The sequence below is a fragment of the Drosophila simulans genome, chromosome 2R (assembly GCF_016746395.2).
Source record: "Drosophila simulans strain w501 chromosome 2R, Prin_Dsim_3.1, whole genome shotgun sequence".
In the NCBI taxonomy this organism is placed as follows: domain Eukaryota; kingdom Metazoa; phylum Arthropoda; class Insecta; order Diptera; family Drosophilidae; genus Drosophila; species Drosophila simulans.
In genome coordinates, this window is record NC_052521.2 from 15,858,959 (window position 1) to 15,879,218 (window position 20,260).

General features: G+C 44.0%; 4 protein-coding genes across 5 annotated transcripts; all 4 read right to left on the reverse strand.

Annotated features, from left to right (window-relative positions):
- Positions 1-778: 778 nt before the first annotated feature.
- On the reverse strand, positions 779-6,799 carry LOC6735158. The gene is made up of 2 exons (XM_016181610.3): positions 6,184-6,799; positions 779-1,645 (listed from the first exon to the last, which is right to left on the reverse strand). The coding sequence occupies exon 2, from the start codon at positions 1,616-1,618 to the stop codon at positions 1,088-1,090; it is 531 nt and encodes a 176-aa protein (XP_016028438.1). The 5' UTR covers positions 1,619-1,645; positions 6,184-6,799; the 3' UTR covers positions 779-1,087.
- A 5,114-nt stretch (positions 6,800-11,913) lies between these two features.
- On the reverse strand, positions 11,914-14,451 carry LOC27207454. Of its 2 annotated transcripts, XM_016183138.3 has the most exons (3): positions 13,467-14,451; positions 12,845-13,414; positions 12,632-12,786 (listed from the first exon to the last, which is right to left on the reverse strand). In XM_016183138.3, the coding sequence occupies exons 1-3, from the start codon at positions 14,449-14,451 to the stop codon at positions 12,770-12,772; spliced, it is 1,572 nt and encodes a 523-aa protein (XP_016028439.2). In that variant the 3' UTR covers positions 12,632-12,769. The 2 variants fall into 2 exon arrangements, with proteins under 2 accessions (XP_016028440.2, XP_016028439.2); XM_016183139.3 differs by having other exon boundaries at positions 11,914-13,414.
- A 33-nt stretch (positions 14,452-14,484) lies between these two features.
- Positions 14,485-17,468, reverse strand: LOC6735159 (serine/arginine repetitive matrix protein 1). Its single transcript, XM_016181609.3, has 3 exons — positions 15,755-17,468; positions 15,391-15,610; positions 14,485-15,331 (listed from the first exon to the last, which is right to left on the reverse strand). The coding sequence occupies exons 1-3, from the start codon at positions 17,327-17,329 to the stop codon at positions 14,490-14,492; spliced, it is 2,637 nt and encodes an 878-aa protein (XP_016028441.1). The 5' UTR covers positions 17,330-17,468; the 3' UTR covers positions 14,485-14,489.
- A 20-nt stretch (positions 17,469-17,488) lies between these two features.
- LOC6735160 lies at positions 17,489-20,117 on the reverse strand. Its single transcript, XM_016181608.3, has 2 exons — positions 18,129-20,117; positions 17,489-18,024 (listed from the first exon to the last, which is right to left on the reverse strand). The coding sequence occupies exons 1-2, from the start codon at positions 19,916-19,918 to the stop codon at positions 17,664-17,666; spliced, it is 2,151 nt and encodes a 716-aa protein (XP_016028442.1). The 5' UTR covers positions 19,919-20,117; the 3' UTR covers positions 17,489-17,663.
- Positions 20,118-20,260: the final 143 nt, after the last annotated feature.

The following is a 20,260-nucleotide window of genomic DNA, read 5'->3' on the forward strand; positions in this document are numbered from 1 at the left end:
GTTGCGTTTTTTGCAACAGCTGAATTTTAAATGGGAAATTTGGGTTGCATTTGCCTCTTTTTTTCTTCTTTTCTTTAACTTCCTGTATTATTTGGAAATTCAACTAGACTATGATTAGATCTTATATAAAATGTAAAATGTAATGCATATTTATAAATTACTTCTATTGAAGGATGTACAATGTACTTTTCAATGGTCATTTTTATATATTTACTAAATTTTCTTTTAATTAATGTGAAGTATCTTAAGTAGTAGCATCTTTCCCTATTTACCAAGTCGTAACTCCTGTTTCCCCATCGCCCCACCCACATTAATTACACAGCCTAAAAGTCTTCGGAAAATAAACACTTTCTGGTGATCTATGTATGGTCCGGGCCTAAACAAATGTTGGCACTAACTTCTGGCCAACAATAACAATGAGTTTACTGCACTTGTCTGTGTGTATTTTTAAGGGTGTGAGTGGTGTGTGGCTCCATCCAAAAATTTCAACTCGAAGCATTTGTTGGGACTTAATGATGTGCTAATTGGGCAAACGTCTATTTCACTTGTCAATGCGAGTTTGTCTGGGGGAATTGTGAAAGACATAAACAGAACATTAAGTCTCATAGCCCTAAAGTTCTACTAATGGTGAAGGGTATTCCGGATTCGTTGAGAAGTATGATTACACTTTTAAAAGAAGCTATTCTGAAGATAGAGATGATAGAGATATTATATTTTAAAACCAATATATTTAACTATTGAATTACCAACGAGTTTCTTCAATAAATACACCAGCTTGTTCAGTTATAAAATTTCATTTTATATTTTCATCATATGCGAACTTAGTTAACTAATAGGACAGCATTGTAACCTCAATCTTTTCTTCTATTCACTCCAATCCAATCTCTTCCAAAATGAATTGAAAACTTGGAGCAATCTTTGACAATATTGAAATGCAGAATATTATCGCTAATACTTAAATGACGAGCAGAACTAACGACTAGGCATTATAAGCTAACATAACTAGAACTAGAACTAACCGAATCCTAGACATATGTACAACCATAGAGAGGACTGGATATCCGTGAGATATATGAGATATATATCCCTATGATAGCAGGGCCATTGCTCGGGCGAGTCGCACCCGGAAGTCGCGGTAGAGCATCTTGCCGCCCACGGGAACTCGGCACAGGTACATATCGAGGCTCATCAGGCACAATGCCTTGCCGTTCATGGGGAATTTCTGTGGCAGTTCGGCGGTGACCTCCAGTCCCTCGGATACGGCCATGTTGATGAGCCACTTCCAGACATCCGCTCGCGTCCAATCGCGCGGATCCAGAGGCAGACCATCGGAGCCCAAGGGATGCAGCAGACTGGTGGTGCCGTCATCAGCGCTCATCAGTCGATTGTTATTGTCGTCGGAGGAGGTGGTGGATGAGGTGGCGGATGATGCACTGATCAGGGTTACACCGCCGCGGCACTTGTCCAGCATTTGATAGGGATGATGCAGATGGCGCCTGGCGGATGCGTTACTGCCGCCACCACCGCCGCCCCACAGATCCTGGCCTCCGTTCACCTGGGTGAGATCCAAAGGTGGCACACGTCCGGCGTATTTGGGATAGCTCGATTCCACTTGCATTTCGCTTCCGTTCGCAACGTTTGGGTTCTGGAAGTGGAGTAAGAATTGCTGATTAATGCTTGTGATTCACGTTTTGTGGGGGAAAGCGGCACATTGGCGTGGAAGTGGGGGGGCAGGGGTGAGGTTTAGTACAACGGAAATGCTTTCACAAGCTGGCAATTGTTTTAATCGCTACAACAGCAAGAAACAACAAAACAAGCGCATACTAATATAAATAATAACACGCATACGCCGATTTGTACACATCACAAGTGTGATGACCCTCGCTCTCTCACGATTGCAGGGTATATTGGCAAAAAGATTATAAGCGATTATAATTTTAATGATATGAATTTACATATAATCCCTAATAAAATACAAAAACTTCAAAAAATCATCCAGCTTAACAGGCAAATTTGCTGTGAATGAACTTACTTTTGCTATACTTTGAGTCAGGGTATCTGTTATTCGCCTACCGACTGCAGAACTTCCTTTTCGAATTAATATTTCGTTATTAAATCTGACCTTGCTGCCGGAATGGGCGGCGTCAGCGGATCGCGGCGGATGGCGAGCGAAAGGAAGCGCTGAATAATCATTACGAAGCGGTGGCTGTCATATCGATCCGGCGGTCACATTTGAATGGGTGGAAGCAAGGGGGGCGGGGCCGGCGGTATCGGCATGTGGCTGACATAGAAACACAGGCCAAGCTGCGATTGCGATTACAAGCAAGATGGTCAGAGATTAGGGGAATCCGGCCCGAGGAGGACGTGGTGCTGGTGATGAGGTCAAAACAGAGTGGAACGGAAATAATTACCAGCCCAATTGGCAGCTGCGAATGTGGCGAGCAAAACAAAGAGCCACCGAAATGGGGGTATTAAACAAAATAAAAATACATATATACCTATATATATACATACATCCGCCGACGGATCATAAAAGGTGTCAATGCGAATGTGGGTAAGAATGGCAATGGGAACGGGAAAGAGCCGGCGGAAGAGCCGCGTCGAGATTCCCAGTTCGCCAAAAGGGAACCTTAATAGTTTTCCGGAATGAACTCCCCGGAGCTTCCGTTCAAAGGAAATGCGTAAGGAGTCGCAGTGGTTTTAATTACACAGCCCATTGGCGGCTTCAAAGAAATTCCCACGAACTGTGACTCAAGCTGGCAAAAGGAAATAGGGTATATCTTTATCGCCATTTCTGATATATGTATATATGCATGAGTTTTTAAAAATATTCACTCTTGATTCTTCTGGGAATATATATTTATTTACTTACTTATTTCCAAACAAACATTCAGAGCAATCACCCCTAGAAATTCATCAAAGTAGTTTGTATATATAGGTAATGCATCCATCGAATCTAAAGTTACGATTAATGTAGCTCACGCCAATCAAAACCAAATGGTGAATCACAGCGGATGGCATAAACAATTTGAAACATTTAGTAGAGCGACACTCCAGACACCATTAGTTGGAAATAACAAAGCCCTCGAAGAAGAACCCCCTGGTGGAGAATGACCCATTAAGAATACCTAAGTCTAGCCTAACTTCGGGTGGTCACCCAGCGGGCGAACTTAAAAATTGAAGATGCTCTGTGAATTCAATTATTTCACATTATTTCAAATTCAATTTGAAGTGGGAAAAACTAAGCCCACCCATGAGGCATTGGCCCTCAAATCACTTATCCATTATAATACGATCCTAACTAAATGATATATTAACTCAAATTAGTATGCAATCTTCTTGACATTTGGTTCAAACTGCATTCACTTCCGCCCACGTTAGAAGCCAATAAAGGCACTTGAAGTTCATTTCGGTTTCTCACTCCCACGCGCGGGAAAAGCGTGTGAAAAGCGGAAAAGTGGAAAACCAGAGCGGATTAGTCAGCAATTGCCGAACGGAGCTGTCTGCGAGGCTTCCGTTGACTCGAATGCACCTCCACCCACCCAAGTTGAGTTTCGAAGTGATTGATTCGTGTTGTCGGGGTGGGGAGCCAACTATAGTATACCCTGTAGCATATATGTACATACAGCATATGGCATTGACATTCGAGTTGATCGGTAGCTCGTGCTCAGCACGCGTTGTTTTTCACGCTTCGCTTTGTTTTCGGTGGATGGATGGATGGATGGAAATGGAAAAAGGAAAAGGAAAGGGAAATGGTTTTCAGTTACTATTCGGTTGACAAAAGTCAATGGCAGGAAGTTGAGTCGTCGGTGCAACGTTCGCATATCCGCTGCGCACAGGATGCACACCCCCATGTTCCTTTTTCAAGGAAATGCCCGCCAATACACTCGCACAAATAAATGAGGAAATGTGCGCCAGTTTTAATTGCATCCACGAAAGTATATAGAGTCTGCCTTCTCATGCTACTTAGTAGCAGCCACTAAACCAACACTCACACACATGCAGCAGAACTTTAAGTGTTCGGAAGACAAGGAAACGCTAAAAAAAATCGTAATTTGAAGTTCGTAAAAATGACGCGTTTCCTGTCATTTGGCGAGCACTTTAAGTGCGTAATTTGCTATCCGCCAAATATATGTGATTCTCGGTGTTTCGAGTGTGTATCTGTGTATCTTGTCTGTTTTTGTCGGCGGGTGTTTATGCCCCACAATTTCCTCTTTCTCCAGGCTTGCCTTTTCATCTTTCAAGCGGTTTCCGCTCGACGAAACAGATTCCTCTCCGCGGATCAGAATTTTTATGAATTTTACAGGGCGACAGGCACAAAACTTAATTTTTCAAAATTTTCAAAAATGTGTATTTACATATTATGTAATATTTTGAGATTGAAGAAGCACAATAACTATTCTGACTAATGTGAGGGGGCCAGTGGCTTATCGCCGGCGATATTTGGACCAAATGACTAAGTAAGTAGTGAGAAATTTTCATATCATGCTAATAATCAGTCCGTTGTTTTGTTAATTTGCTAAAATGTAAGCCTCATTTTCTTGGCTAGCCGCCTTCAAGGCAACAAACTCGCCCATTCATCGGAGTGCATCAGACGACGACAGATGATAATCTGTGGAATATTGTTAAAAATAAACATTTTTTGCTCGTCTAGCAGGCGGGCAAGCGAACCGGATTGCATTTGTGCACATGCTGCCACATCTTGCCGTTGTTTTTGTTGTTGTTGTGACGTATGTTTGCTGATACTACAAATCATGTAACGCCATCGAGGCGAAGGCAGCGCAACTACATCGTCTGCCTGACGTCTGCTATTGCCGTCTCAGTCAGTGCCACTGTGACGCTGTCGCGCCGTCTCTGTCTGCCCCCAACAGCCCCATTCATCATTTCGCCGCACACTGAGAGAAAAAGTCACTATGCAACTCAGAGTTAAATATCAAAATGCAGAGTTGAAATAAAGTATATAATCCAAATGGTTGTACTTTTAGTTTTAAATATTTTAAATTTTTTGAGAGCTATTTGTTCGCACACAACCTTTTCGCTCAGTGTGCGGCACTGTGGCCCCCAATGTGTGATGGACGGATGTGTGACGACTTTCGGTCTTGTTGTCGCTGATGCGTTTAAAAATATAAGTACCGTGCGGCCAAATGGCGCCAAATGCATTTCGAATCGCTTTGAGTCTTGTCAAATGTGCAAGTAAATTAAAATGGATGTGATGGGAACGAAGAAAGTAGGGGATTCACTGTTCACGCCTCGCACGTGTCATCGCGAAGTGAGCCATTGCAGCCGATCCCCAGCTCCTGGCTTCAGCCCGTGGGTCAGCAGGAAGTGGATCCCCTGCCCTGCCCAGCCCAATGGCCCAGTAAGTGCTTATCAAAGTGAATGGCATAGTCAGAGGTTTGTCATTTGCCCGCCCGAGAAAGAACGACGCCGAGCTGCTGAGTCAGCTGGGAAATTAATTAAGCGGGCGAGGCCAGGTGCAGATCGTTCAGTCCTGCAGCTGCAAAGATTACCCAGAACACGCGGGGCAAACGGAATGCCACTCCTGCTCCTGCTGCAACCCTCGACGCCCATACAACTCCATATCCTTTGCGCATGCGCGCGCATTCAGTATGAGCAAGAAGAACAGAACGAACAGAGAAACGGGTCAATAACTGGGGAAACCACGAAACCATCCAGCCGAATGCATCTTTATCGACTTGGCCACAGCATTTCTGTTTGCAGCTGCCGTCTTGGCATTTTAAGTGTCGCTTTGTTGGTGCACAGAACGAAATTGTATGGTATTAAGGGATCAGTCGAGCAGCACAAGGTGGTCTTCGTCTTTTTGGAACTATCTTTGGCCCAAAATATGTATCTTAGCCCTATATCTGTACATGCTGTGGGTTATTTCCCTTTGCAAATGCCGAACCTCAAGATATCTTGAAATATGTATTCAAAAACTCTACGTGAACTTTCAATTTGTTACTACCGCTCGGCTTCGTTTTAGCTTAATTATGAAAACACCAGCTTGGAGGTCAATTAGCCAGAGTCACATCAAAAACTGACAGCCAACTTTTGTCGGTTTTGGACTGCAAGACAGCTACATAGCAACTATAAAAGCCAAGTCAACTTAAACCTTCGGAATGCTTTTGAGTGTTAATGATGGCCATAAAAAAAAATGAAAACAGCATATGTAAACCGACTTACCTTGATCAAAAAAATGTTAATCCAACAATAGTTTGTCTTGCGAATCGTCGTCGTCGAGGTTGAGTTGTTGGAAAATTTGTTTTTTTTGGGTGTATTCGAATTTTTCAGCCTTTATTATTTGTTTGGTTTCGGTTGGGTTATAAATATGTTTGAATGGTATCTGCTTCTGGAAACTGCACTTTGCTGGGCTCTCGCTCTCCCAATGGGATTGTATCTCTCGGATACGTTTCGTTTCACAACTTTTGCAGCATATAACGTATTTTTCACGCTCTGAACTACTTTTCCTATTTCGCTATGGCTCGGGTTTTGAAAGTTTTTGGTTGCTGCTGCAATTGGCTTCGTTTTTCACTTAACACGAGTTGTAGTTGTGGCTATTGTTTTGGTTTTCTATTTTTTATTATTTCTTTTATTTTTTTTTGGGGTGGTAAATCCAGTTTGCCAGTTGCAATCGTCAGGCGTACTGCGAAACGTATCTTTGTATCTGGCGGATGAGTGAGTAATGCGCACTGCAAATCTAAATGAAGCTCAGAAATGTAGCTCTATCTGCGTTCTGCTCGCGCGCGCTCCACGTTCTCAACTGATTGCGATCGTGCTCGTGCAGCGGTTTTTGTTGACTGCGCTCTCTTCGAATTCGAGTTCGAATTTCGGCCCGGCTTCTCAGCTCTGCAGTTTCTCTCGCCAACAGCTGTGGACATATTTGTAGATCGCGTACAGAAAGAAATTAGTGTTAATAAGAGATTTAAAATTTAAAAAAAATAGTTTATACTTGTTGCATTACCTATAATTTTTGTTCTTAAGTATTAATTTAAAAAAAATAGGTTTTTTATATATGTAAATAAATAACTAATTTATATAAATAAGCCATATCAAAGCGAAGAATTATAAAATTAATTACTGAATTACTTTTTGTTAATATATTGAAAAGAGTAAATTTTTTGTTTCAGTGTATATGCAGACCCGCATTTCGAACAATCTTTCCTGCTTATTGAGTCAACAGCTAAGGTCAATGAAAAAAGGTTCTCTGGCTTCCAGAAAGGAGGAAATACAAATGCTCCCTTGGCCTACAGAAATGTGGGTTAACTTTAGCTGCATGAACTTTTTTGTTCAAGGATTAAGGGATTTGAAAACAGACTTTATGGTATTTGTATTCTTATTTATAGGGGTATTAAGGAAACGAAAAATTCACATACAACCAGAGAAAGGCAATCCGTTGGGTTAATCCCTGCATTCGAATGTTCTAAAAATCTTTTTAGGAAGCTGTCATCGAGTTTCCATTAGATCTTTGCTTCGAAGTACTATTGGTTTGACACTTCTGTACGCAGTTGAAAAAAAGTATTTTAAGGAGTAGTTAATTAAAAAATAAAATTTGAAATTATTATGTTATAAATATAAATATACAGATATCCATAACCTTTATATTTTGTACTTTCTTTAAGTAATTCCACGTTTTCTATGACAGACCTTGACTTGACACCTAATTTATCACCATATTCATTAACAAATTTTAAAGATTTATCATTATGCCCATGCACTTGTGCATTCATTTATTCTTTAAGTAACTGACTCATTAATTTCTTGGAACGTTCCTAATTATTCAGCCAGCATTGATCGACGAGTAATTACAGGAAATCCTTTTCCTGCCGCGCACTAAAAAGCATTTCAATGTTTTGCGGCTGGCACGCATGCCAAGCGATATCTGGATAACTCTGGAGATCCTTTTTGGGGATTCGAATCGTAATGGTATAGCATATGGCATACTATATACATATATATATATATATATGTATTTATATGTACTGTAGGTCAGCCATGTGTGGAGAGCTGTCAAGTGCGTGCTGGAATCCTTTTAACCATCGCGTGAGGCGGGATCATGCCGCTGATCGAGTTACGCCAGTTTTTACTTGGAAATTTTATCAGCAGTTGCAGGACCACGCCCCCTCCCCGTACCATCACCCCGCCCACGGGCACGCGTACGCCCTGAAAAAGGTGCGTAGGTGCAGGATCGATCAGCTGCACTCGAATTGCAGCGCAGATGCAGCAGCTCCTCTTTGAAGCGGTGTCCTGTTGCGATCTCAAGTGCATCTAATGGCTTGTTTATCAGCAGTTGTCGATCGCCGGGCAAATAAATTGAGTAGGTACCATTTTTCTTAATTGATTGCGGCGTCGTTCTAATCATTTCTAATTGCGATGCGAAGGACGCGCGTAAATAAGGACACACGGAGAAAAATGTGTACCCAGAAACCAAGTCCCTTAGACACTATTTTATAATGTACTAAAATCAAAGAAAACGTGAAAAGTACTTTTTGATTTTTATGAATAAAATATAGGGCTTAGACCATTTTAATATCAATATAAAAGTGATCAAGCATGAAACCCTTTCCTTCAATATTTATTCACTAATATTATAATCCTGCATGGGTTTTTTCTAAGTGCACATACAGTTAATCACCGGCTCATCCTGCCCATATACGAACCCAAGCCAAAACAGCTGCCTTGCGTCCAATTGCAACGTTTTTTCCCTATTGTCTGGCCAGGAATCGGAATTTGAATCTACGCATTAGGTACGGGTATCTCGAAGGCGATAAGAATCGCCTTGGACACAGGATGTGCAATGAGAGTTGCCAAAAAAAACAATATATATATGTATATTATAATGCCGTGGCAGGAGAGACCCGAAAAGGATGTTTACTTAGGCGCACGTACGTGACGCAGTGAGGCAATTTCTGTGTGTCCGGCTGATAATTGCCCAAAAGGAATGCCTGGGTGGATATTTGCTTAGCTTTGTTGATTTTCAATTACGTGCCCGGGTCCGGATTGTGTTTGCGCATAAATTGCCGGCAAAGGAAGTTAAATCCCCCAACACGATCGGCCACGATAGTTGATTTACACGCATGTTTCTACATCTGGCAGCTGTGTGGGGATGGAGATCGGGAGCTGGGATTGGGAATGGGGGGGGCGTGTGCCGTGGAAATATATCGAATTCCCAAAAATATCCATCCCATATTCGGGGTGTCGCCAGCTATTTATAGAGCCAAACCAACCCCGAGCTAAACGATTTACGAGCCATATATATATAGTTTTGAAAATTTCTTTTGGCTCCATCTAGGCATCCACAGTCATTAAAGGTCTACAAAAATATACAGAAAGTAGATGCAGCGAGTGTTGGAATAGGATGGTAATTTTAACGATCCCATCGGGGGGATTCCCCTCCGTAGAACTAAGCCCAAGCAGACTCCAGTTTTATTGGCTCTTTCGCCAGACTATAAATCAATAAACAGATTGTGTGGCATCTTCCGTCATAAAGTTTTCATCGTTTTCCTTCGTAGAATTTCGCCGGAGGCGTAGCAGCTGTCATGTTTTCCCCCGTTTTCCTCGCTTTTTCCTGGTTTTTCTCAAGTTTCCAACTGAAATCTTATTACGAGAAAACGTTCGAATCGATCAGTGGAATAATAATAAAACGAAATCAAGTAACCGTAAATAAAAAAAAAGCTGGAAAAATAAGACGCGCTCGTAAAGAAACTGGCAGACACAAACATTGCAACGAAAGGCCACACAGTCGGCCAGGGATTATACACTTAAAGAAATATTGTACATAAATCTTTAACTATGTATCTTACTTTTCTTTTCTTAATTTACACGTAAAAATATGATATATTCTAGTTAGTTGCGCTATTAAAACTGAAATAGAATTTTCTTTTATCTGATAAGATCTTGCAAATGATTTATCTCAAGTGTAGCATCCAAGGCAAGATCTGATGGGTATATCACCGGGAGCTGGGAAACCGGGCACCGAATACCGGAGACAATGGGGCAACAAGCCACAGCCGACTTCCGCTTTCGTTTCATAAATTCGGATTAAGGCATTTTCAAATGATAACAATGAAAGTAAATAAAGAGAACGGCGATGAAGAAATGCTCCGTGAATCTGATTAACGGCAACAACACCATTGTCCGCAATGGGAACTTACAAAACGTGTCACGTAAATGGTTTGTGGTCCAACCCACCGGGCAATAAACTAACGAAAACCCACAACAACATGCCCCAGAACAATCCACGCATAGAACACAGATAAATGGCAGAAAACTGGTGTGGAAAGCTCCGTGGCTTCGGATTGTCTCCGAAGGGAAATCTCTAATGAGGCGAAGGTTCTTTGTTAGTTAAACCACTTACACAGATTCAATCCGATCACGATTGTAGGCGGATCTTCTCGAGGGGAAGTAGGATGTCTTTATGGAGGTAGGGAAGTGATTACGGGCTTAGGGAAGTACTTAGCTACGGAAAGAGAGGGATAGCTAACTAACTAGGCTTATGTTGTCATTAAACTGAAAAAGATACATCCCTAGCTTCGTAAAAGATACTTTTTAATTAGTACTTATTTTAAAGCAAATAAATTACTAACAGAGATACTCAAGATGTGAACCCATGACATGTTCAATTGAAAGCGAACTAACGGACTCCGTTTGGCAAGAACAAACCGAACAATGGCCAGATACAGATACCAATCGTCAACTCATGGGATACGTGCATCCGCTGAATGAATGGCTCGGCGCATTTGCCAAATATTTGAGCCTAGACAATTGCATTTCCTGCCCGCATCCCGTTCGCCAAACAACACATGGGATTAGGTCCGCCTCCTGCAGGAGCTCACAACTCGCAAGGATTCATCTGTTGCTCGAGGTCGGGAGTGCGGGGCAGAAATTAAGGCTACTCCCGAGCGGAAACGGGAATCGAGATGGGAAGGCGCGTACTCTGTACACAAAACAGGAGCGGGGGTAAGAAAAGAGAAGGACGTGAAACGCAGGGAATTGTAAAAACAAATGTTGTCAAACAACAATAACAAGGAAAAGGATGTCCTGCTGAGCGAAGAAAAGTGCGTAGAATGCTGTGCGTTGCAATTAACATTTATACACTGAGCTCGAACTTATGGCCATGTTTAAATATATTTTATATTTTCTACCAAATTACAAATGATTTTTTCCCAAATAACAAGGAATGATCAGCTTTGTATACCATCCTTTATAAGGAAATGAATTTTTAAGGACTAAATTTAATAGTAAATTATACATTTTGTTGCTGAATTTTCCAGCTTCAAATACCGAAATTATTGCAAAATATTTCATAATAATTTAAAATCTTTCTAGACACAGTGGAGCATTTTTCAGGCATCGCTACCCGATTTTTTCCACAGTGTACCCATCCTGACAGCCTCTCCGCAGGACATGTGGCAAGTCGAACGCAGCAGGGATACCAAATTAGTTTCTCATTTCGAGGCAGTGTGAAATGCAGTGCAGGAAGCTGCTGCAGCAGGCTCAATTTGATTCCGAGCCCATTGTCCGTTCACGTCCCGTTCAGGTACGGATTGAAAACTCCCAAAATATTGCCGGTGATTAGTGACTTTTGGTCGGTGGCGATGAGGAAACGCCTGCGGCGTTAATTGTTTGTCCCGGCTCATTGCTGGCCACGTCTTTTGATTTGCGCCGCTCAGAGCGGTTAATCTGGGCCACAGGAAGCGGAAACGGCAGTGCCAACGACGGACGGAAGGACGGACGTCCGGAAGACGGAAGCCGGAAGATCCGGAAATTAGTTGGAAATTTGCTGGATTGTTGCAAACGAGGCAAACAGACAAATAAACGGATTAATGCAGATGCGGGTAGGAAAAGACAAGTAGTTAATATTTACTAAAGGGGTAGGTTAAAGGTTAGTTAAGATAGTTTTAAAACATTAAAATCTGATGTTGGTGGAGTTGGAATTCTAACCGGTTTATTGCACTTTTGAAATATTGATCAGGCTAAAACTACTTAAGAATTTGGAAAAAGAAAACTATAAGCCACTACGCGTCTGGGCGAACGTATGCACTGTATGGATCGAAGGATCACCATCTAGGTCCTTCGATACGCAACAATGCATATAATTCGGCGACGCGTTCTGGAGCTCAGAGCCACTTTTTAACGGGTGCTCGACAGTCGGGGCTGCTAGTCTTCTGGCGGCACGGAAAGCTGGGCAGATCCTTGGCATCGGCCTGGTCCAAGTACGGTTTCTGGTGCAACGTTACGCCGGCGGCGGTGCGAACGAGCCTCCGCCGGAAGTTGGTGCCCGCCAGGAGGTAATTCACGGGAAACTGCAGCATTCCGGGTCGATAGTGGGCAATGGGACTGAGGCCCAAGAGCGCGTTCTTACCAACGCCTCCACTGCCTCCTGAATTTCGATTCCCGGTTTTCGTGACCGCCGGACAATCGTTGGCGCTAACTTCCTGCCACTGGCGACCCTCACCCTGGTTGCACTGCTGGCAACGGGAGTGCCTCTGATTGGATCGCTGCTGTTTCTTCGATCCCTTTCTGCGGCTACGTCCATCACCACCTCCTGATTTGGAGCAGGGACCGCGGCATCTCGACTTGCAACCTTTATCACAATCATGCGGTTTTCGCGAACATAGCCCATTGCAATTGCGCTTGCAGCGATGTTCCTCGCAGTTGGGCAGGAAAAATGATGGCGTCTTGTTGTGCGATACCATACTATCTTCATCGTGGCTGGATTCGTTGTGGGCCACCGCAACCTTGAACCTTGAACCTTGTCCCAAATGTTTGGCTACTTTCGGAGTGGAACTTTGGATGGAAATCGTCTTGTTACTTTGCGTGGATTGGTAGCTAAATTTCCCCTTACTACTCTTTTCGTTTCCCAATTGAGTTTCTTTTACTTGTGGAGTTTCCTTTGTCTTTGAACGTGGAGTTTCCTTCGTCTTTGAACGTGGAGTTTCCTTCGTCTTTGACCTTGGAGTTTCCATCGTCTTTGACCTTGGAGTTTCCATCGTCTTTGACCTTGGAGTTACCTTCGTTGGCAAATTGGCAACGTGCTCTGCACTCTCCTGCTTGGACTGTGGTAGAATCTTTTCGTCGGGTTCCGGGTTCATGCTCTTTGCAACCTTCTTTTTCTTAGCTTTAGTCTTATTGGTCTGCTCACTTTTCTTTTCTTCCTTGGTATTACTATTACTGATGAAGATCTCTAAGGCCTGGGCAATGAGCAGAGCCAGCTTATCCTTGGTTTCGAAAGCCTTGCGGCAGAATTGGCAGCTGCAGGTGCAACTCTTGGATTGGCCATAATCGTATGACTGGCTCCAAGGCTGATCAGTTTGATTGGTGCCTAGGGATTCTATATTCTGGTTGGCACGGTTTTTGGCGGGACAATCGTAGCTGTTGCATGATCCGTAGTTCTGATAGCCGTCGTCGTCATAGCCTAGAAAATATGATCCACTTTACTAACATAAGTATACGATATATCAACTTACCATCTCTTTGGCAGTAGGGATCCTGGCGCCAAGGACCCACATCATATCCATAGTCGTACCGATCGTCCCTTTCCGGTTCGTAACCATAATCCTTGCGATTGGGGTCCACGTACTCGTAGTCTATAAATCCAGATAGTGGATTGTTTTGATAGTTATTGGGATAGTTGTTGGGGTAGGCTTTATTTTCAGATGACTGAGCTTCCGTTGGCATATGCACTTGACCTCCGCCGCGGTTTATAGCAGCTGTTAGCTGATCGATCAGCGAATGATTGTTGCAATCCTGAAGCACAATTATGTTGAAGGGTTGTTCTCCCTGATGCTGTTGACCGTTTTCATACGGATTTCCACTTAACTGTTGCCACTGACCAGCTGGCTGAAGCTGTGGCTGGTATTGCGGTTGTACTTGTTGATAAGGACACGGCTGCCCCGCTGTCTGTTGGCATTGTCCTTGGCACTGCACATGGTAATTGTCTACGGCTGCCTGGATCTTCTCGTTGCACTGCACGCACATATTCTGACCCGGCTGACGGATCTCCTCTTGTCCACAAAATTGGCATATGGGACAGTTGCCACCCATTCGACGATCTGAGGCAAGGTCATCTAAGGACTTTGATGGCTCAGACAACTTGGTCCTTGGCACCACCGCTTCTGTAATGCTGTCCTGGGAATGCGTTGACGATCTATCCTGATACGAAATTCCGCACTGACTTGAGCAGGGAGCTCTTTTTTTTCGACACTTACAATTTTGATTGCAGGGTTGCACCTTATAGTCCTGACATCGATCGCAGTTCTTCAGAACGTACATTTTCTCTGGAACATTCAGGCTACCAGGACACGATCTTTGGGGAGCAGGACGTGGATTTGGACACACCTCGGCCTGACTATCTTGGGAACGATCTGTGTGGCTTCCCTGGCCCGCATCTTTTCTCTGCTGCTCTGAACTTCGGAAATGGCCCATAATTTTGCTTTTGACGAAATGTTTCATTTTTAAAAGAGTTTCTATTTAGACATCAGACTCTAAGCCTATGTACTGGTGTCCATTGTCTTGGCTGGCTTGTCCTTGGAAGCAGGACGCTTCTTTTTGCGGCCAAAAATTTGACGCCAGCTCCAGGTTCCCGTATTGGTTTTGCCCTTTACGAAGGGATCTCCAAATACCCATGCCTGCAGCTGACTTAGCCTCGTATACTTTACGGGTAAACCAATTCCTGGAACTGTTGGCGGCCTCGGCACCTCCGAGATCTTCCCTCTCTGGTGAATGGGACTCAAGCGGTTCTGAGGTGAGTCCCTTGAGTGACGAACTCTAAGAAAACTACCTCTGTAGAAGGGATTCAACTCAGTGCCCAAATAGGAAGCTCCACGTCGAACGGGCTGGGTTATCTCCGCATCCATTGAGGCGGGTGCTATCAAAGATGGTGGTAGAACCTGGGGTTCAGGTCTAGATCGACTGGGTGCTGGTGGTTCTGTATGTGGTCTATTCGCTGGTTCTGTTTGGGATCTATTTGATGGTCCTGGTTCTGGTTGTGATCTAAGGGATCTGGTATGTTCCTTAGGATTCGAGGGACCTCTTGCAGTACTATGGATTTCTATAACGGGCTGCATAGTCCTTGGTCTTTGCTGGGGAGGATGCTGGTATCTTTCCCCCTCCCGTTTCTCTGACTTCTGCACCACGTTCGCAGAAGGAGAACGCATTTTAAATGGCGGTGGAGCAGCTGGTCTCTCGCGTGGCGGAGCAGAACTTGATGGACTAGAGCGATTTTGGTCTAAATAGGAGTGACCTGCTCTGCTCGGACTCCTAACGTGTCCTGTCGGCTGAGATACTGGATGACTGGGCATATTCTGAGGTGGAAAAGGGGATTGTCTGACACCTTCAAAGAAAGATCTTTGCGTTAAAGAGAATGTATCTGAATGCTACGTACAAACTAACCCTGTCTGTGACTTGACATCCGCGGTGGCGCCACTGGATTAACCTCTGTCAGCGCCGCCTTGGCCCTTCTCTTCAAACTCGTAGCCACAGTGCCGGTCATGTAGTGCGAGTTCCGACCTCCCTGGCAGCGCTTCTTGCAGCAAATGGTCAATTCGTATCGAGTCTTGGGCAATTTCCTCGGTCGACATCTTCCCAAAGTCTTGTAGATAATGCGGTTGCCCTTTGGGATGAAACCATACAAAATTAGCTGTCAGTTGAGTGTTTATAGCGCAGCTGTTATGAAAAGATACTATATGGTAATGGTATGATATGAAAATCTATTTGTGGAAGAACATAAACTCGAACTATGCCTCAATTGACTTACACTGCCAACGTCCGGAATGGAAATATTCGGCATCATGGGTAGTAATCCGCACATGGGACAGCATTTTTGGGCCACCGATGCTGCGCACTTCTTGGCCGAAGAAGTTTTCTTCTTTTGGGCCAGAACCTTGTGGCATTTCGGGCAAAGTTTTCGACAGGACGAACATTTGCCATTCTCTGGGCAACTAAAGCGATAGCTTTTCACCGGCTTTTCCATTAGGGTTTCATTGGAGCAGATTGGTGGTTCCTTACAGGCACGACTACGGTTCTCCGGTTTGGTTCGCTTGCAACTTGGAGAACGTTCTCTTCGTTGGACAGGACACTCTTCACTATAGCTCTCGTAGGGAGGTACTCCATTGTCATCATACTCGGAACGAGATTGAATCAGGGGATTCCTAAGTACCTCCGTGCGGGAACGACTGTGCTCCACGTAGTCAGTGGCATCGCTTTCTACGTCGGAACAGCGATTGCAGGCACTACATTGCCTGGTCTTACCTTTTGGCGAATTCGTTGGCTTGGTTTTGGGTGTGGGTTTTCTACAAACAGGTGGGGGTGTAGCAGCAGGACATTTTCGCCTTGGGGCAGGAGGTGGAGGTGGTGGTCCTTGAATGTGGGAGCGAGCATGGCAACGCACGGAACAAGCTTGAGCTGCTGGAGTTGGTTTTCTTAGGTAATAATTCTTATCCGGGGTACTCTTTCTCTGAACTTGTGGTCTCCTCGGTGAATGTTCATCCCCACAGCTGCAATCGGATGATGATATCTTCAATCGTTTACTCTGAACATGATGCTTTTCCTCAGATTCACAGCTACATTCAGATGGTTGTTTTTGCAACCGTTTAGTTTTCTGAGCTCGTTTGCGTTCTGGCAAAGGTTCAGGAGATCCACAACTGCACTCCGAGGTCTTCTTTTGCAATCGATTCTTTCGTTGTGAATCTACAGCAGGATTGTGCTTGGGACTGTGCTGGAACTCCCTGTACTCCATGTAGTGCGAGGAGGGTGTCCTGTAAGCTCTTCTGCCCGATGGTTGATCGCATCCACATTCACTGCCGCCATGTCGATCCTTTTGATGGGATTGGGTGCGTGGCTGGGATTGGGAGCGTGCCTGGTGATATGGCTGTCCATGGTTTTGCTGGGGTGTTCTACTGTCACAATAACACGACTGATTCTGTGCAGATTGTTCATGCTGATAGCTGTGATCATGATATTGATTCGATGGCTGCTCGCAATTGTTTTGTGCCTGATGATTTCCTCGATAAGGGCAGTTGGGATGGCACTCTCCATCGCTTGGTATATTACCACTACGAACGACTAACGGATTTCGCAGTAAGTTGGGCTGCTGATAGTACTCGCAATCCCCGCCAGAAACCCTCCTTCTCCTTTCCGGAATCAGTGTTATACCGACAAAATGGGATCCGAAACCTGTGAACGAAGCACTTTTCTTGAGCTTAGTTCCTTGCCCTAGATCCATGGATATTTCATGGTTGTCGGTGCTTGAGCTCAAGCCACTAGTTGCATTTTCGATGGTCACGAAAGATTTGCCAGAAAGTTGACCGGTCATAACACATGGATTAGCCATTTTGCACTGGATCTTGTAGTTTTAACATCCGTTGTTCTTATGGTTTTTTGGATATAAATAATTTAGAGATATTTCTTATGCGTGAAATGTGTGTAAAAAAACATCGGTGAACCCCAACATTTTTGATGTGTGGGTATGACGTAAAAATCGAAGTTGACCTTTAAAGCCAAAAACATACTTTATTCGTAGCAGGAATAAGATCTCAGATCAAAGACAAAAACAGAAGGTCAGCTTTGTTCTTCAATGAAATAATCATATAACTTTGGGAGAACGAAGCTGCACTTTGGTGTTCATCGATGATCTAAAGTTGGTCAGTTTACAAAACATAGATGTTCTATATCTCCGTGGAGGTTCGGATAGCTCCTGATAGGTTCAACATGCGGCTATAAGCCTTGTTCAGAGCTTTGGCGGTCATTGGAAGATCCTGCCACAAACGCCAGCTTCGCTTCTCATCGAGCGTTGCTCTCAAGGATCTCTGACTTCGCTTGCCCACAACCTTCTTGGCTGAGGAGTAGGATCGAGCACGTGGTGGATTCCGAGTACGACTCGAACGACCCTGTGGCTTGGAGTAATCCGGCTTGGGCCAGTGGAGTGGTCTTCTCATTGGCAACTGAGTCTGCGTATTGGGATAGGGAATGGAAAGATCACGCAAGCGGGGATTCAACCTCTTCCTCGAGCGTTTGTGGCGAATTAGCCTAGGAAAGAGGTTTGAGAGTATAATTTATCAATCAAGCTTTAATATTTAAAAAAAATCTTAATTTTTTCATTATGGAAATGATATGGATATGCATTAATTTACCTGGGATGCTCTGCCTGGTAGACATTGCTACACCGCTGGACGTACTCGTTCCCCCCAAGAATCCCTTGATGGTTGCCCAATTTTAGCTCCCCATTCGTCTTGGTGAAAGTTCTGTCGTCGTTGTCGTCGTCTTCTTCATCAGAGGTAACCATTAAGTATACGGAATATTGCTTCTGATGACCATCGGCACCCGATCCTGCCAGCAATCTATTCTTTTGCTCCCTATCGCCCTTCTCGCTCTCCTTGGTCTCGCACATATGAGCCACCAGTTGCATTAGCGAGTGCCACGTGGGATTGTCTTCCAGCCCCTTGACTTTTTCGTTTCGCAACAGCTCGTTGATGTTCATTTTCCGCGATCCTTTACTAGTTGCTGATGTAGTCGATGTGGCTTTCTGTGGACCAGGCTTTAGATACTTTTTCAGAGGGTCTGCTGGTCCAGTATTCGTGGCCTTGTCGGTCAAAGAAGTGCGACTTTGATATGGCGCTTTTGACTGATTCTGCTCTGTAGTCAGTGTAATGGTGCTGCTATCAATTTCCAAATCCAAACTTTTGGAAACGCGATCAAGCAAGCCTGTCGATGATGAAGCCTTACTCTCCCTGTTGGACAAATCCAACTTTTTAGGCTTGGCTTGCAACTCTGTTTTTTTCTCCAGTGTGTTGCCCTCATAAGAAAAGTTCTTTGGTTTGTCATTTTCTTGATTAGGTGGTTTGATTTTAGCATTGGCTGCCGTAAACATGGGAGTCTCTGTATCTGAATCGCAACTAAAGCCTTTTATAAAACGGTCTGCTAATTTTCCGAAATTGAAGCTTGCACATGTATTGGGTTCCAGATGGATTGTCTGATTCAATGAATCCTTTTGGTTTTGATGACCTCGCTTCAATTGTTTTTTTTGATTCTCAATAGATTCTCGTTGCTTGAGTAGCTCTCGTTGCAGTTGCAACTGCTCTAGTTGCTGTCGCTCTTTTCTCAGTGTATTCAGTTTGGATTTCTTATTTGGCTTCGGCGGAATATCAAGCAAAGGTTTAATTTTCTCCACTATGGGTTGTTGATATGTGGAAGGGGCGGGAGAAGTGTTCCTGATTGTCACTTTCTTCGTTTTTGGAGAAGGACTGGCAGTAAAGTAATCCCCATTGAGCTGCTGACCAGCTCCAGTTCTTGAAGAATTCTTCAGAATACCAACAGGTGCTGTCTTCTGCTGCTGCTGTTGCTGCTGCAATAGATATTGCTTGTGTTGCTGCTGCACTTGATACTGCTGCTGTTGCCATTGCAAGGGACTAACTGCCCCCGGATAGTTGAACAAATTTCCTTGATTCAAATGAAGATGTTGTTGCTGTGGCGCGGATGCAACTCCTACTGCTGGAACACCAGCACTGTAGCACTGATTTTGACAAGCAGCTAGAATGCAACCTGGTGTCAATAGAGCTGCCTTGGAAGCACTTTGACTTGGATAGGATTCATTGCCGGCGTTGTGATAGCCCCTTTGAAATTGCATTTGAGGATGCTGCTGCAGTCCGTAGTTTGGGATGAAGCTCTGAATCGCAGCGCTTTTTCGGTGGGATTTCATTAGCTGGCCACGCAGACGACTCAATTTCCGGCTACTGACTTCCGGCGGAGCAATCACCGCCATTCGCGGCAAGGCGCCACCGAATTTGTTGCACACGGAATGCCAATATTCTGGCATCGCGGCAACAAATGGAGCTCGAGTGAACTGCTGTTGCTGCCACAGCTGCTGATAGGCATTCATCGAAGCCTGCTTGGCCGAATTACTCAGCACCCTTCTCCGAACCATGCTGGAATTGATGGATTCTTCTGGATTCGCTGGAGGTTTTGTTCTTCAACTGCTGACTCTGAAAGTTTCTGCTGGCTTGCTGTGCTGTTGAATAGTTTTTTTTTTCTGGTTTAATTGGGGCTTGTGGGTTCATTGAAAATTTTGGATGCACTTTTGGTGCCATATCTGTTATGGGAAAAACCTTGACAAGTAGTACACGGCCTGCTATGAAATGTTAGTTTTTAAAGCTATAGAAATGCAATATTTTATGCATTCTTGCGATAAACAACATATTTTTATCAAAAAATTTTATTTGTCCATTTAAGAAATATAAAAATGAATCTTTCAGTCATGAATGCATTT

What these genes read in the sequence shown, in the direction of transcription:
- LOC6735158 (XM_016181610.3), bottom strand. Translation starts at nt 1,618, where the DNA reads ATGCAAGTGGAATCGAGCTATCCCAAATACGCCGGACGTGTGCCACCT.
- LOC27207454 (XM_016183139.3), bottom strand. Translation starts at nt 14,451, where the DNA reads ATGAAACATTTCGTCAAAAGCAAAATTATGGGCCATTTCCGAAGTTCA. An exon ending in TCCCTACTGCCAAAGAGATG is followed by an intron (nt 13,415 to 13,466) that starts GTAAGTTGATAT and finishes CATATTTTCTAG; the next exon opens with GCTATGACGACGACGGCTAT.
- LOC6735159 (XM_016181609.3), bottom strand. Translation starts at nt 17,329, where the DNA reads ATGGCTAATCCATGTGTTATGACCGGTCAACTTTCTGGCAAATCTTTC. An exon ending in CCATTCCGGACGTTGGCAGT is followed by an intron (nt 15,611 to 15,754) that starts GTAAGTCAATTG and finishes TTCATCCCAAAG; the next exon opens with GGCAACCGCATTATCTACAA. An exon ending in GATGTCAAGTCACAGACAGG is followed by an intron (nt 15,332 to 15,390) that starts GTTAGTTTGTAC and finishes CTTTCTTTGAAG; the next exon opens with GTGTCAGACAATCCCCTTTT.
- LOC6735160 (XM_016181608.3), bottom strand. Translation starts at nt 19,918, where the DNA reads ATGGTTCGGAGAAGGGTGCTGAGTAATTCGGCCAAGCAGGCTTCGATG. An exon ending in TACCAGGCAGAGCATCCCAG is followed by an intron (nt 18,025 to 18,128) that starts GTAAATTAATGC and finishes CCTCTTTCCTAG; the next exon opens with GCTAATTCGCCACAAACGCT.